This window comes from Microtus ochrogaster, chromosome 8 (genome assembly GCF_000317375.1).
Source record: "Microtus ochrogaster isolate Prairie Vole_2 chromosome 8, MicOch1.0, whole genome shotgun sequence".
Lineage (NCBI taxonomy): Eukaryota > Metazoa > Chordata > Mammalia > Rodentia > Cricetidae > Microtus > Microtus ochrogaster.
The window spans coordinates 35,138,363-35,152,649 of NC_022015.1; the positions used below are offsets into that span (position 1 = coordinate 35,138,363).

A 14,287-nucleotide genomic window follows, 5' to 3' on the forward strand; every position below is an offset into this window, starting at 1 on the left:
GACAGGAAAAGCACAACTCTGCTCTTGGAAAGCTGTAGGCTGCTAGAGAAGGCACAGCTCTACCCTGGGTGATTCTCTGACCTCAAACAGACAGAATGTAGCCATGGAGAGCTATCTCTGAAGCAGATGGTGGCTCACTCTGGAGTCCGGGTCTAAGGAAAGAGACAAGGAAAGGAGCATAGGTTGTGGCGTCTTTTCCTAACCCTCTTTTCCTCTGTTCTTTCAGCCTCAGGATAAAGTCCTCTGAACTGGATGAAGATGAGGGTTTTGGTGACTGGTCCCAAAAAATAGAGCAGCGGCAGCAAACCTGTGGGGATGAGGGGACTGCAGAGGGTAGTGAGCCCTCTCAAAGTGAGAGTCCAGAGGAAAAGCAGGCAGAGCACAGGCAAGTGTGGACCAGGCCGGGCAGGGCACTGGCTCTTTCTGAACCCAGCCTGGGCCTAGACAATTCCTTTCTGTCTGCTCTTCCCCAAAAGACCCCCAAAATGCTCAGAGGTTGTGAAGCGGGTAGGGAGGTAGGAAAAAAAGGAGATAGATGGCAGGGTGGCCAGTGAGGGGGCTACAGGGAGAGAGCAATGAAGATATTGCATTCCTGGGTTCCCCAGGGCTGGGGGCCCCATCCTGACCAGCTGCGGCCAACAGGGGTGGGGGGCTGCCACATCAGCACACAGCTGCGGCCCACTTACGTAATGTAGGCGCTGCAGCCCACGCCCGCCCGCCCTCCCCAGGCTGGCTGAGCTCCATTCCCACGAAGGGGAGCAGGTACTTCCAGATGTGCGCCTGTGAGGCGGCCCAGGGGACACGCTTTCCAGATGTGTGGACGTGTGTGCCTGTCTAAATCAGGACAAATGGGGGTCCAAAGCCCCCTTGGGTCCAGAGATGAAGGATTGCTGATGGCGTCTCACCTTGCCTTCCCCGCCAGATCAGGGCCAGGTGTGAAGATAAGTCTGCCTCTCCCACCAGGCCTGGGTAGTGAGGGTCTCTGGCCCTGCTAAGGAGCTCCAAAATTGGAGGCCAGAGCCCCCATTGCCTTGAGTGGGCCAAAGCCAAAGGCTGAGCTGTCTTTGCTCAGTGATTCAGCCCCATTCTGGCCCCTCAGAGGCCCCTGGGCCAGCAAGAACTCAGCTCAGCTCTTTCTTGTTCTCATTTAATGAACTTCAGTTTCAATCACCCTCTGCATTCCAAAACCCCTGCTTTTCTGGGGCCCTGGTTCTGAGTCTGTCCACTGCCAGCTATCCTGGGTCTGCCCATTGCCAGCCTCAATTTCCCCCTGTGTGCCTATGTGTTTTGTGTGTATTCTGGGTTTCTAGGCAGGCAGCTACAGCCCTGCCCTCAGCGCACTCCCTTCTCGGCTCAACAGCAGGGGGCACTTTCGATCTTCAGGCAGAGCTCTGGCCTTGCAGCCTCCACCCTACCCTCAAACCCGCCTAGCTGCCTGGTCCGCGCCAGCTCTTGAATGGCCCCTCTGTGTGGCTGCAGCTGGCTCCAACCCCAGCCCACCTTGGGCGGTGGGTTTGGGTTTTGGCTGGCACGTACACCAAGGGGCCTGACATCATGGAAAATACAAGAATTTACTATCTTCTCCTCCAGGTTCAGAGCCACTCGAATGCAGAGTCACGCCCGGCTGCCCATTGGCTAGCTGCCCCTCTCCAAGGCCCCTCACCTCAGTAATGCAGTCCCTTCCCTAGCTTCTTCCACCCGCTAATCCAGCACCCCCAAACACTCTGGGTCTGGGCCCCCAGTGGCCATTCCTCAATGCTGTGTTCTGCTGATCTATTTGCCCATATATGGGCAAGGCAAAAGCCCCCAGAAACTGGACTTATCCAGATAGAGGGCTGCAGGACGTGTCCAGCTTCAGCAATTGGGCAGCCCTATTCAGTGAGTGAGCAGTAGCTAATGTCTTCAAGGGAGCCTTCTAGGGCTTCTCGGCACAGAGGCCCTAAGACAGTGCTGGCTTTGAACAAAGCCCTACATATCCTTCTATAAAAGTGCCTTGGCTAGACCTGTGAGATGTTCCATGGTTAAAGGTGCTTGCCACTGAGCCTAGCATCCTGAGGTAGAGACCCAGGACCCACATGGAGGAAGGAGAGCCGACTCCCCCAAGTTGTCCTCTGAAACACCCCTATCTCTTTAAATAAACCCTGTTTTTTTTTTCACTGGGGTCTTAAGAGCCTTGTGGACCAACTCAATTGGACTGCTCCCATTTTACAGATGACACACCTAAGGCTTGGAACTGGAAGTTGCCTAGAACCAAGTAACAAATGGTCTCCTACCACCAAGTTTGCCTCTCTTTTCTTCCACAGTTCTCACCAAACCAACGTTCACCTAGAGAAGTTGTGCCTGAACCAGGGGGAGCATAATCCAGAGGATGCTGTTGGGAATTCTGGGGAGACAGAAGAGGTAAGAGATGAGGGCTCCCTGAGGGGCTAGGTCTGTGATACTGCAGGGTGCTGTGGTCTCCTAGATTGACCTATAGGAGACGTCACTCCCTGATGCTGTCCTTGAGTCCTTCCAGAACACTTTCTTGGAGGGTGGAGAAACTGGTGACCTCTGGGCAAGTTCCTCTCTGATGACCAAGAGATTCTTCCAAGCAGCTGGAGATTCCAGAGCTGTAGCGTGTCAGGGCCAGACTAGGCCTGAGGCCCCAAAGGCCTCAGACAGGCTCTGGGTGGGATAGGAGGGCACAGGGAGAGGTCATCTAAGCTGCCTATGTTTTTTGTCCCTAGCACCTGACAAGTCATCAGGCCAGGACTCCCAGCCCTTTGGCTTTGGAAGAGACTGTGAAACTGAGTTCACCTCCCCTAAGCCCCACCACCAAAGTAGGTGAAGCCTGAGTATCCCCTTTCTCCCTGCTTGTGTCCACTGTTCATGTTCTCTTCATCCATCCCCTGCTGTACTGGTAAACCCCTGTGATAGGGAAGTGGGGCTGGGTCAGTGGGGAGACTCACTGAGAGATGGAACTTGGGCCTCGTGTGTCTCTCCATGACCACACTCTGCACCCTCCACAGCTGGCAGATAGGACGGAGTCCCTGAATCGCTCCATACAGAAGAGGTGTGTCTCCCTTCTTTCTGGCATTCTCAAAGACACAGTGGGATAGCAGCTGTGGACTGAGATCAGGGGATGTGGTATCCTGGGAGGGGCTTTGTTTGGGTAGGCTGGGAGGACACTGGAAAGGAACGTAAGACTTATCCTTTCTTCTACCCCCAGCAACAGTGTGAAGAAGTCCCAGCCAACCTTGCCCATTTCCACAATTGATGAGCGCTTGCAGCAGTATACCCAGGCCACTGAGGTAAAGTATACTCAGTTCTCCGAGGCCAAGTCTCCTCTTTAATAGCCATTATCAGCCATCCACCTAAGCTCTCTTCATCCCATCATACCCCTCTCTACTATACAGTGTCCTTCCCTCAACTCTCATTGCTCTTCCATCTACTCTAGGTCTCTCACATCACAGTAGGAATGCCTCTGTCCTGTCACACACCCACTCCACCAGTGCCCCTCCCACCATACAACACACCCTCATGCAGCCAATCCTCCCTCAGTCTAACAAAGCCCACGTACCTCAACAACATCCCTCCATCAGCCCTGTTCTTCATGTGATACCCCTTCACCTAGCCAGCACCTCCCATCACACCAAAACATCTTCTCCATTTAACCCATAAACTCCATCCAAACAATGCTCTTCCAGCCCCCAAATGTGTAGCATGAAGCAGAACCCATATGACCTTGTGTCTCCCATGTTCTTCAGAAGTGGGGGTTGCTCATGGGGCACCAAATGAAGGCTAGCACATCTGTCCACAATCCCTACCTCCAGCAAACACAAAGAGGAGGAAAGGCTGCTGGTGCCTACCATGGTGACTGTCTTGGGCCTCTGTCTCCTCTGTAGTCTGCTGGTCGAACTCCCAAGCTGTCCCGACAGCCCTCCATAGAGCTGCCCAGCATGGCTGTGGCCAGTACCAAGAATCGTTGGGAGACAGGAGAGGTACAGACTCAGTCGGCTTCCAAGACACCCTCCTGCCAGGTAGGATTCCTCTCCAGGCAGACCAAACTGGGGGGGCAGAGCATGGGAAACTGGCCATCGTGGGGGCGGGTGGGTGGTTCCCTTTGGGAAAGCAAACCTGGGGTAGCCAAGGTGAAGTGTGGATGTGAGGCTTCAGGACTCAAGGAAAAATCCACATTGCCCTAATAAACAGGCAGTAGGACTCTCTTTTGATGTGAGGCGTGCAGGTTCTCGACCTTTCAGTCAGCTAATGTCAGGCAGAAGAAAAGGCCCCTTGGCCCGTAACTGTCCTATGACAGACCCTGCCCTGTGTCCACCCCCAGGATATTGTAGCTGGAGACATGAGCAAGAAAAGCCTGTGGGAGCAGAAAGGAGGCTCAAAGACCTCATCCACCATCAAGGTTAGTAAGCCAATATGGCGGCGGCTACATCCCATCCTCAAAGACCTTCTGGAGACAGCAGCATCCCCCTTCTATAGCTATCTTCTTGACGCTTAGTCTCACCTGACAGAGCACCCCATCTGGAAAGAGGTACAAGTTCGTGGCCACTGGACATGGGAAGTATGAGAAAGTGCTTGTGGATGACAGCCCAGCGCCATAGATCATGTATGTATCTTGGTGAGTCAAAGGATCAAAGCATGACAAAATGGGCCCCCCCCCCCCGGGAGCATACTGGCATAGATGGGCCGTATCTTAGGTCTTGAGGGCTGAAGACCTGGCCTTAGAGTTGCTGTGTTTTCTGTCTGGCTACCAGCTGTCTTCCTGGCTCTCTGAAGCCTGGAACACTCTCCCCTCAAGCAGGATCAGGTTGGCCCAGTACTGTTCATAGGAGACTCAAACTCTATTTAGGAACTCCTACCATATCCAGTGAGACTCATGATATGTGAGTCGGCCCTGGAGAAACTGAGTGTGGCACAGCATCCAAAAGTGTGGGTTAACATACATCCAGTAAAGGAGATGGGACCTTGGCTTGTCCCCCTGCCCTGCTGAAGACCCCTAGGGACTCTGCTGCATTCCCCATCCCATGAAAAACACAGAGGTGATGCCTGTATGGGTATACATACATTTATTGGTAGCTCTGTCCACAGCCATAGTACCCATCATATTCCAAGCAGGACTTCTAGCCCAACCCCTGCTGAATCCCGTTGTGGTGGCTGTGACGGAGAGCCTCTCCTGGCTCCTTTGGGTCCCTCCTCTCACAGCTGATGTTCTGTCAGAGTTGGGCAGATCTTAGGGGTGGAGTCCCTCTAGTGCCTGGCCCCTGCCTCTTTATAACCCTCTGGTTTGACCTGTCCTTACCCGACTGTTGAAACTTGGTTATGATTTGTACTAAGCCCTGTCCTCAGCGTAGCCCTACCCAGTAAGCCCTTACTGACGGGAATCTGAAGAGACACACATGAGACCATAGAACATCCTTTCTCCACTGCCCAGTCCTATGTACCTCTGAATACCTCTCACCCAAACCAGCTTGCACTGGGCCTAAAGCCCTCTATGAACCCTGGTCCTGAGGTCAGGCTCCCATCATCCATAAATATTCTCCTCCACCACTCCAAACTGCCTCCAGACACATGTTCCCTGCTTCATCCACATCTCTCACTTGCCACTTCCGCTCCCACCAACTCGTCTGTGTCTATCTAATAGGTTCCTTTGAGCAGCCAGCAGCCAGCTGCCATGGCCATGGCCATGCACTATCCTGACCCATTGTGTTCACTTGTGAGGACTGAGACCCTCTCTCTGTATCCTCAGCCTCAGTCGGTCTCTGTCCACCCCAGTCCAGAGTCTGTGAGGCCACTCTGGCTACATCACTGGAGTCTCCAACCTGCTGCTGTCCTGTTGAAGTTCTTGGGCTGGGAGTGTAGCTCCAGGATGGGGTGCAGTGTAGGAGCAGGCCGGACAGCCTCCTGTAGTTTCCGGGCATTGAAGCGAGGTCGGCACAGAAAAGGCAAGCGACCGAGGCAGGCTGGGGGGTGTCCCCCATCTCCGGGCCCCACAGGGTGGCTTCTACGGGACTCAGTCAGTGACATACGGTACAGCACTGCGTCCCACATCCTAGAGGCCCTGGAGGCAGGGGGCTGTGGGACCATGGGGGCTGGCACCTCTGGTTGCATAGACTGCACGCTCAGCTCTGGCTCTGGAAATGCAGGCTGCTCTGCGTCCTCCATCAGTTGCTTCTTCAGGCGTGTCCAACCACTAAGGCAGGGCTTGGGTGCAACTTTGGGAACAGGGCACTGGGGGAGGCCCGAGGGACCTGAGGCTGCTGGGAGGCTGGAGACATGCTTGGGCTCCATGGCAAGCCTGGCTGTGGGCAGCTCCTCTAGGTGTTCTGCTTCGGGAGCTGCAGGAGCTGGGCTATAAGGTGAGAGTCCAGATGAGCGGTAGGTAGGGGCTATGGGTACCACCACTCGAGCACCTGACTCTCTGGATGCTGAGGCCTGAAAGCTGGGTGGTGGCCTTGTTACAGGGGGCTCCTCAGGCCCAGGACTGACTGCCTGCACCCCGGTGGGCAGTGGGCGAATGTGTGCCACTGGGATGAGAGGCTGGGTATGAGAATTTCGCAGGCTTTTATCCCCATCCAGGGCCACCCTGGGGGACTCAGATGTCCCAGTATGCGAGGATGGTGACAGCCGGATATGCACTTGGGTGATATGGGTACCAGCTGCTGTAGGGGCAGATACATGGGCAAAGCCATTGTGGGGCCAGGCAGTTTCTGGGGTTGGGGCTTCAAGCCTAGGCGGTGCCTTGAAATGAGTTGCCAGAGACCTTTGCTGAGGAAGACTGAAAGAGACAGTGGACTTCTGTTGGGGCGAGGCCACGTGGTGAACAATGGGGATATGTGGTGAGCGGGGCAGGGGGACCACCAAGTGAGGGGCTTCAGTAGGACGCTGGATGGTGGTCTCCAGGTCATGACTGGCCTCACTCACAGGGGACAGGGAGGTACGGAAGGCCCCAGGTGGGGCGAGGGTTGTTCCCACCATCTTCTTCCGAGCGGCTTTTCTCAGTAGCTTCTGAAGTCTCTGGTTGTCTTTTCCAGGTTTGGGCAGCAAGGGTGGTGGAGGCCCATGGGGGGCCTCAGGTCTTGGGCCACATGCTGCCTGGGGTGTCGACACAACTGAAACGAACATCTCTGGTCTGGGGTAGAGGAGAGAAAGAGTGGTCAGGCTGGCCCCTTCCCTTGCCCACAGGAGGGGCTGCTGGGTGGTTTCATATGCCGAAGTGGGAGAAGGTGCAGAGTCAGCTACAAGAAGCCTTCTTCCCAGGCTCTCCCATACTGCAAGCACCTTCTAGCCTTATGCATTAGTTGCTGTGGGTTCCTTCATCATACCCTGGTGTGGAGGTGAACTTACAGTGGCTCCAGGTCACTTGGTGGGTGACAAAGCCTAGAACCTACCTTCAGGGATCTGTCCTATATTACAGCTTGCATAAAGCTGGCCTTACCTCCAAGTACCAGCTGGGGCCCAGACCTATAGTAGTACAGGATGGGAACAGAGACCCACTGATGAACTGCAAGCAAACTGCTTGTGCCTGGCCAGCTGCCGGACAGTGGTGGAGGGCAGGCTGCCTGCAGACACGTGAGGGCTGCCATGCCGTCGCCAGCTTGACCACAGGCGCGTCCGTGTGCTTTGAGTGGTGAGGGGTGGCAGCCAAAAGGCTCAGGCAAGCTGAAGCTGTATCCTTAGAGGTAGATTAGCAGGAAGATGAGAGCAGTTTTTGCTGAGCTATGCTGAATGGGATATCCCCACAGCCCTGCTGCCAGGGGTGGTCCAGGCCGAGCTGCCTGTCTTGGTTTCTGGGCGCCACATGTTTGCAAGGACACTGACAAATGGCATCTGGGCCAAACTGGAGGCCATCTGGCTTGGGGTGGAAGGAGGCATATGGCTGCCGTGGTCGGAGCTGACTCTCCTGGAGCAGAAGCAAACACTGGCAGGGGGCTGGGGTGGTCTTCCCACACTTGCTCCAAGCTTCTGGGTTACCTTTAGGAAATTGGGACTTGAAGAATTGGGGTAACTTTGGGTTTGGTTCAAGAGGGCTGCCCCAGTGGGTAGTCAGTATTGCCTCCTGAGCCAGCCTAGGCCCAGAATAGATTTGAGCCTGAGAGCTGGTCTCCTAGGTGACTGACCACTGTAAGCAGGAGCCTCCCCAGATAAGGATGGGTATGGTAAGGTCTGATGGACACTTGGAAGGTAGGGTCATAGAGAAGGACAGCTTGTGCCACTTCTTCAACCCCAGCCTAATGCACCCCATACCCTTGCCTATGTTTCCAGGAGAGACTCCAGTCAGAAGCCACTCCCGGCCCTGACCAAGAAGTTGCTTCCCGTTGCCAGTCTGGCCTGCTCTTGTGCCTCCAACAACCCAGCTGCCACTCCCCCCTCCTTTCGCTCCTGGACCCTCCATCTTCTATGCCCTCTTACTCTTTGATCAACACCCCCACCTCTGCCTCTCACCATCAGCTAAAGGGACAACTCCCTAGAGGAGCCAAGAGCCCCCAAGGAAGAATGGAGGAGAGAAGGCCAGCATCCCAGCCAGATTCAAGGGGTACCTGTCCCCATGCTGAATGTCCAGGACTCTGAGTCCCTCTTTTTTGTGTAATAAAGCATCTTGAATGGCCCCATGCACTGGCTCTCCTGTGCTCACTCACAGGGAACAAGGTGAATGATGGATGGGTGATAGATGGATGGACAGGTGGATGATGGGTGATGGATGAGTGGTGAGCTCATGGGTAAGTAGATGGATGGATGGACAGAGTGTAAGTAGATAAATGGATGAATGAGCAGAAGGATAGGTCATTTATGGGTAGATAGAGGGACAGATAGATACACGAGTAGCTGACTGGCTGGCTGGGTAGATGGATGGGTAGCTAGATGGAGACGTGAATGATAAGGGGTGAGCAGTGACAGGTGGAGGTGTTGATGGGTAAGTCGTTGAGTGGATGGGTCGATGGATGGAGGAGTAGATGGATAGGTGGGGGAGTAGAAAATGGTGGAAAGGAGAGAAGAAAGGAAGGAATGGAAGTAGAAACTGTGAGAGCTGATTGTGAGGGTGAGTGAGTGTATAGTGGCTGACCAAGTGTGTGAATGACAGTTGAGCTATGGGATGTTGTCCTTGGGGTCTCCCGCCCCTCACAAGCCTGCCCCTTGGCCTGACTCTAAACCCTATTGCCTCTGGACTCTGGAGATCCTTGACTACTGATGAGCTAAGCTTGACCATGACAACTACCTAGACATTCAGAATCTTGACCTTCTGAAAGCTTCCAACTCCACTGGTGGGGACACACAGCTCTGGAATATTGACGTTCACACAGGTTGATGGCCCCAGCCTGCTGACAGCCTCACCATGATGTAGATGTGGAGTTCTACTCTGCTCCACGAGAAGCTTTTCCCAGGACACGGGACACTCCCTGCCCTTTCTACTCAGATGAGGAGGTGGCCAAGGGCAGAAGCTGTTTCAAGGTCCTTAAGGGACAGGGAGCGAGATACTAGTGTAGGACCAGAATGGGTATGTCAAGTGACAGTTAGGGAAAGTGTTTATTGCACCATGCTCCCCTGACTCACCTTGGGAGGAGAGTGCAAGGTGTGCTAAGTACAACTCCACTAAATCTTGTGTGGGTCTCAGGTATAGAGTCTACCCCCTGCTATAACACTGCCCGCCCTGCCCAAGACACCAGGACACGGCCCTTCCATCTTCCTGCCTGACTCCTGAGGGATCCAATAGCTGGGGTTTCCTCCTCAAGGTCCTGCTCAAAGTGAAGTCCCTTGGACACAGAAGTGCCCTAATACCTGTCGAGCCAATCTGTGTTTTTAGAACCTGGAGGAGCTGTCATGCATGGAGGCAGCTGCTGCCCAGATCACAGCGGCTGAGTCCCAAGTGCCACGTCAGCCAGTCCTATCCTGGGTTTGGCAGAGCTAGCCACACTGGGTCAACTAGGAGTACTGGGTAAGGCTCAGGGTCCAGGGGCTCTTACACTCCCAGTCTGGATGGCCTCTGAGCACCCCACTATCCTAGGAGTCGCCCATATTGGCTACTGGAGCCAAAACACTGGAAAGACAGGCCCTTCTCAACCTCTGTCCGCAAGGCTAAGTTCTTCATTCACCAACTTTGAGGGATCCTTCACAACCAGTCTGTGAAGCCTCAAACTCCACTGCTTCTCAGACTCCTGGGTAGAAGTTCAGCACCCATCCAACAGACTTTGTCCCCCACCTCCACCAGGGTCTCCAGTCCTCTCCCAGATCCCCAGGGAGCCTTTTGCTCTGTCTCCCCTGCTCACCGAGCCCCAGCCAAGCCAAGGAGGACCTGCTGTGTATTACCTGGTGTGTGTTACCTGCTCAAGTCTTTAGTGGCCGGCAGCAACAGGTCCAGCAGTGCCCACTCTATGCTGTCCTGCTGTACCTTGGGCCTGGTCCCCTGAGAAGGAGATGACTGTTACCCAAAATAAGACCTGCCCTGTCTCTCTGACCTCACTGCGAGTGCCTGCCAAAGGCTTCTGAAGTGAGCAGCCACCCTCCCCTGCTGGCCATAAGGAGCCATTACAGAGACAATAGTATACCCTCCTACAGACCTCTAAGGACCCCCATTCCTCTCAGACAAATGAGCTTCTGGATGCAGGACTTCAAAAACTACAGACTGGACCAAATCCCTCTTGTCTGCTCTCTGTGTTCCTCAACTGAGGGATGTGCTTTGTTTCAGTTAAAACCTGATGAAAGGGAGGCTGGCCTTAGCACAGAAGAGATTTAGAGTCCCCTTGGCACCAGTGTGGGGCTTCATAAACTCTACATGACCTCCAAGGGCAGATTGAACTGGGCATCTGTGTTATTTGGAGTTCACTGAACCCTATCTATCCAAGGACATGGATGGCTGTGGAAGGTTGGGGTAGCCCAGCAACTCCAGCTTTGAGGGACCTCTAAAGGGCAGGTGCTTGGAGCAGAGGAGAGCAGAGAGAGGCCCTGTTCTATGAGCCCGCAGGCTAAAAGACTGGCTCCACCCTGCTTTTGACAATAAGGTGGGTCTTGTGTGTCTCTGCTACTCTATGGCCCATCTCCGACACGTAGGAAGTGGTTGGTGGGTTAATATCAACCTTCCAGAAACTCAAAGATCCAGCTTGTCTCTAACCCTAGGATGCCAAGAACAGGAGCCCTGTCTGTGTCCCCTGGGGTTCACATTGACTTTTCCCCTGAACTGGACAGATCCATGGGCCTTACCTGTCATGCCCAACCAATGGGGTCTTGGAGAATTGAGGAAATGAGTAGGAAGTGCCAAGTTGGTCTCTTGCTACTTGGTGCTTTAGTTTCCCTAAAGGCAGGGCTATCTAGGCACACAAGGCCCAGGAGAGGTGTCCATGGTTGGATGGTGCCCCCTGGAGTCTTGAGGAAAGAAAGGCCAGGCACATGGCCAGGCCTGCTCAGAACCCAATAGAGCCTAGGTCTCAACATCTTAGGACAGAACCCCTGGACCAAAAACAGGCCCAAACATGACCCAGCCTTCCCCAGTCACTGAGGAAGATCGACAACCACCACAGGGTTTAGGTCATCATTTCTCTTGTTATATGTTCCAATGGTGTCCACTTGAAAAAAATAGACCTGGTTTCTAAAGGGTTTGGTGCAATACGGGCCAAGGATCCAAGGTCCTTCATTCTGTGGGTGTTTTGAGCTGTCTCTGTGATGGAGGCGTAGGACCGAGCTACAGGGGTGCCACATGGAATTAGACCCTATCTTGAGCAAAGTTCCCACTCCTACAAGCCACCTTGGGCAGAGGAGCAGGGGGCCAAGGAACTTGAAACCCAAGCTCTGATGACCACTCCCCAATACCAGCTCAACACAGTCTTTGGCTCCATCTAATTCATTCCTCCTCCCTCCGTCAGTCCATCAAGCATGTGCCCATTGCCGGGGGTGGGGAGGTGGTAGGTAAAAATAGCAACTGGCACCTTTCTAGGACAGTTGGGGACCTTGCCTCCTCCTCCAGGCATGTCTCATCCATCCTTGCCTCCTTGGGCCTCCTCCTCTGGGGCATTCCTATACTTGGTCAGGGGCCTGCTTGGGCACACCCTCCCCCTCCCCATGCCCTAGCCACCCATCTGCTGGCCAATGGGCTGCCAGGGAAGATCAGATGTCACTATAACATGAGGGGGTGAGGCTGTCAGACAGTGCCTGCTGCTGCTGGTCCTGTCCACAAGGAGCCCCCAGCCTTTCTCAGACTCAACTGCAGGTGGGTATGGATGTGAACAGCCTGCCTAGGAGTGGGTGACTGTGTCAGGGTTTGGGTACCTAACATCTAAGGGGCACTCAAATGGATCCTGGGCCTCATACTGTGTTATGTATTGATGACTAGAAACATGGCGGCTGAGCCTCAGGATGACTGGCGCCAAACCAGAGTAAAAGGACCTGGGAGAAGGGAGGAGGGGAGATGCTGGGGGCATCAGGGGTAAGGAGCCCTCCTAAGGTAGGATCTAGGGAGAAGTTCAGAGAGTGAGATAAGGATCCACTTAGGGGACATTACCCAGAGCTCTGAGATTGCCTGCTGTGATATAGCAGGGTGGGAGCCTTTCTGGGGCTGTGTGAGAGTGACCTGAGGGAAGGAATGGAATTTCAACTCATTCCTGGAGCCAGAGCTCTGAGCCCTAAGCTACTCTTGCAGTTTTGTAGATAGGGCTTATCTCAGGTCATCCTAGGAAAGAAGGCAACGGGAGAGATATCTGGGCCCCCCACCCCAGGCCAGATCTTAAGGCTCAGATCAAGGATAGACAGGAGCCAAGCAGAAACAGGACAGAGGGAATGGGAGGGTCTGGGCCTAAGCAGATAGGTCGTATCTGATCTTGCTTATGGCTGGGAGAATAGGTGGTCCCAAGAGACCCTAGCCCTCCAGGCCTCAGCTTTGCTGAAATCTCCAGGTTGGGAACCCTACCTTCCTGAGTGTGAGCTTTCTAGAAGTCCTTGGGAGTCCTTGGAGGAGATAGGACCAGATAAGGTTGATCAGAGGGTACTGGGCCCAAGGCAGGAAGTGATCAGGGTCCCATAGCAAGTGAGTGGCAGGGCCTCCGCCCCCCACCCCCACTTTGAGTTTTGTCACCCTTGAAGAAACGGAGGTTGGCATGTACTCCCAAGGAACCTGACCTCACAGGCTATTTTCATAAATCCCTTCTAAGGCCAGAACTCTCCACGGGACAACTGCTTTCCCTCTCAGTTGTTGATTGGCCAGCCCTGTCCCATTCCTGCCACCCTACCTCTGCCTCTCCCCAACTTACAGGGATATTGAAATAAGGTGGAGAGATCCAGATCTGCTCAAGTGGGCCTTAGAGAACTCTAGAGGACCAGCAGCCTCAGTTTCCCAACCCGGAGTGAGGGCCACTGCTACCCCACTTTGGAAGGGTGTAAGGCAGCTCTTGCTGGATGCCGGCAAGAGCCAGGAGGGGAGCCAAAATGGCTGGGTTGCTCTCAGTACCCTGCCCCCCTGCCATCTTGGGTTTCAGGACAGAGGAGTCTTGCTAATTTTGATGCCTATTTTTGGACACTTCAGCTGCCACTGGCTCCTTATAAATGCACAAGCCCCCACTCCCCCCACCCTCTGCTGCTGACAGGTGTGTGGGTCCAGTGGAAACTAGAGGCGGGAGAAGCAAGGTGGGGTCTCAGTGACACTGCTCTACCCCACGGACTTTCCCACCCCACAGAGTGCCCCTGGGGGATACAGAGGGCAGTAAAGGGGGAGTTAGAAGGACTGGTAGGGATCAGAGCAGGTTGGTCAGCTCTGGCTGGGTGGCTTACTTATGGTTGATGGACTCTCACACAGAGGCTTGGGGACAAGGCAGGGCTCAACCTTGTGCTTAGCCAAGAACCTCCCAGGTATCTGTGGGTTAATTTTGCAGGAAGTTTCAATAGTTCTGGGAAAGCTAATGTTATCAACAGGGCTTCGAAACAGCTCCCACCTCAGCATTAAGCTGCTGGTACATTTTCAGCCCCCTCCCTGGGGGCGCCAGAGCTATTGTCTTCAAGTCAGCTGTGTTGTGTTGTTATGAACATTGTTTGTCAGACCTTGAGACAACATTGTGATACAGTTCTTTGGAGGTTCCCAGGCCCTAGGCACTGCAAGCATGTACAGTGACTAGCTCACAGGAACCATCAAGTTCTCTGCCCTGATAGCCACCATACCCGAACATGTGTATCCAGTCCCAGACGTAGTGCTAGGAGATCTGAGGTGCTCAATCCGATCAGCACATGCGTGTCAAATTCAGGCTTCCCAAAGAGAAGTTTCTTAGACCCACCCTGGTGAGTTCAGTCTCCGTGTATTTCAGGAGAAAGGAGACAA

The 14,287-nt window shown here is 54.1% G+C and overlaps 1 protein-coding gene across 3 annotated transcripts in view; it reads left to right on the forward strand.

Annotated features, from left to right (window-relative positions):
- Positions 1-8,599, forward strand: part of Lsp1 (lymphocyte specific protein 1) — a 34,333-nt gene extending 25,734 nt beyond the window's left edge. For 2 of the 3 annotated variants that reach the window (XM_013347800.2, XM_005351544.3), the window contains exons 3-11: positions 227-385; positions 2,304-2,400; positions 2,727-2,819; positions 3,009-3,052; positions 3,209-3,290; positions 3,885-4,019; positions 4,322-4,399; positions 4,509-4,603; positions 8,260-8,599. In XM_013347800.2, coding sequence (XP_013203254.1) covers positions 227-385; positions 2,304-2,400; positions 2,727-2,819; positions 3,009-3,052; positions 3,209-3,290; positions 3,885-4,019; positions 4,322-4,399; positions 4,509-4,598 — 778 coding nt within the window. In that variant the 3' untranslated portion in view covers positions 4,599-4,603; positions 8,260-8,599. Of the gene's footprint in view, positions 1-226; positions 386-2,303; positions 2,401-2,726; positions 2,820-3,008; positions 3,053-3,208; positions 3,291-3,884; positions 4,020-4,321; positions 4,400-4,508; positions 4,616-8,259 lie in introns of all 3 variants that reach the window. The other variant, XM_005351543.2, reaches the window with a different exon arrangement.
- Positions 8,600-14,287: the final 5,688 nt, after the last annotated feature.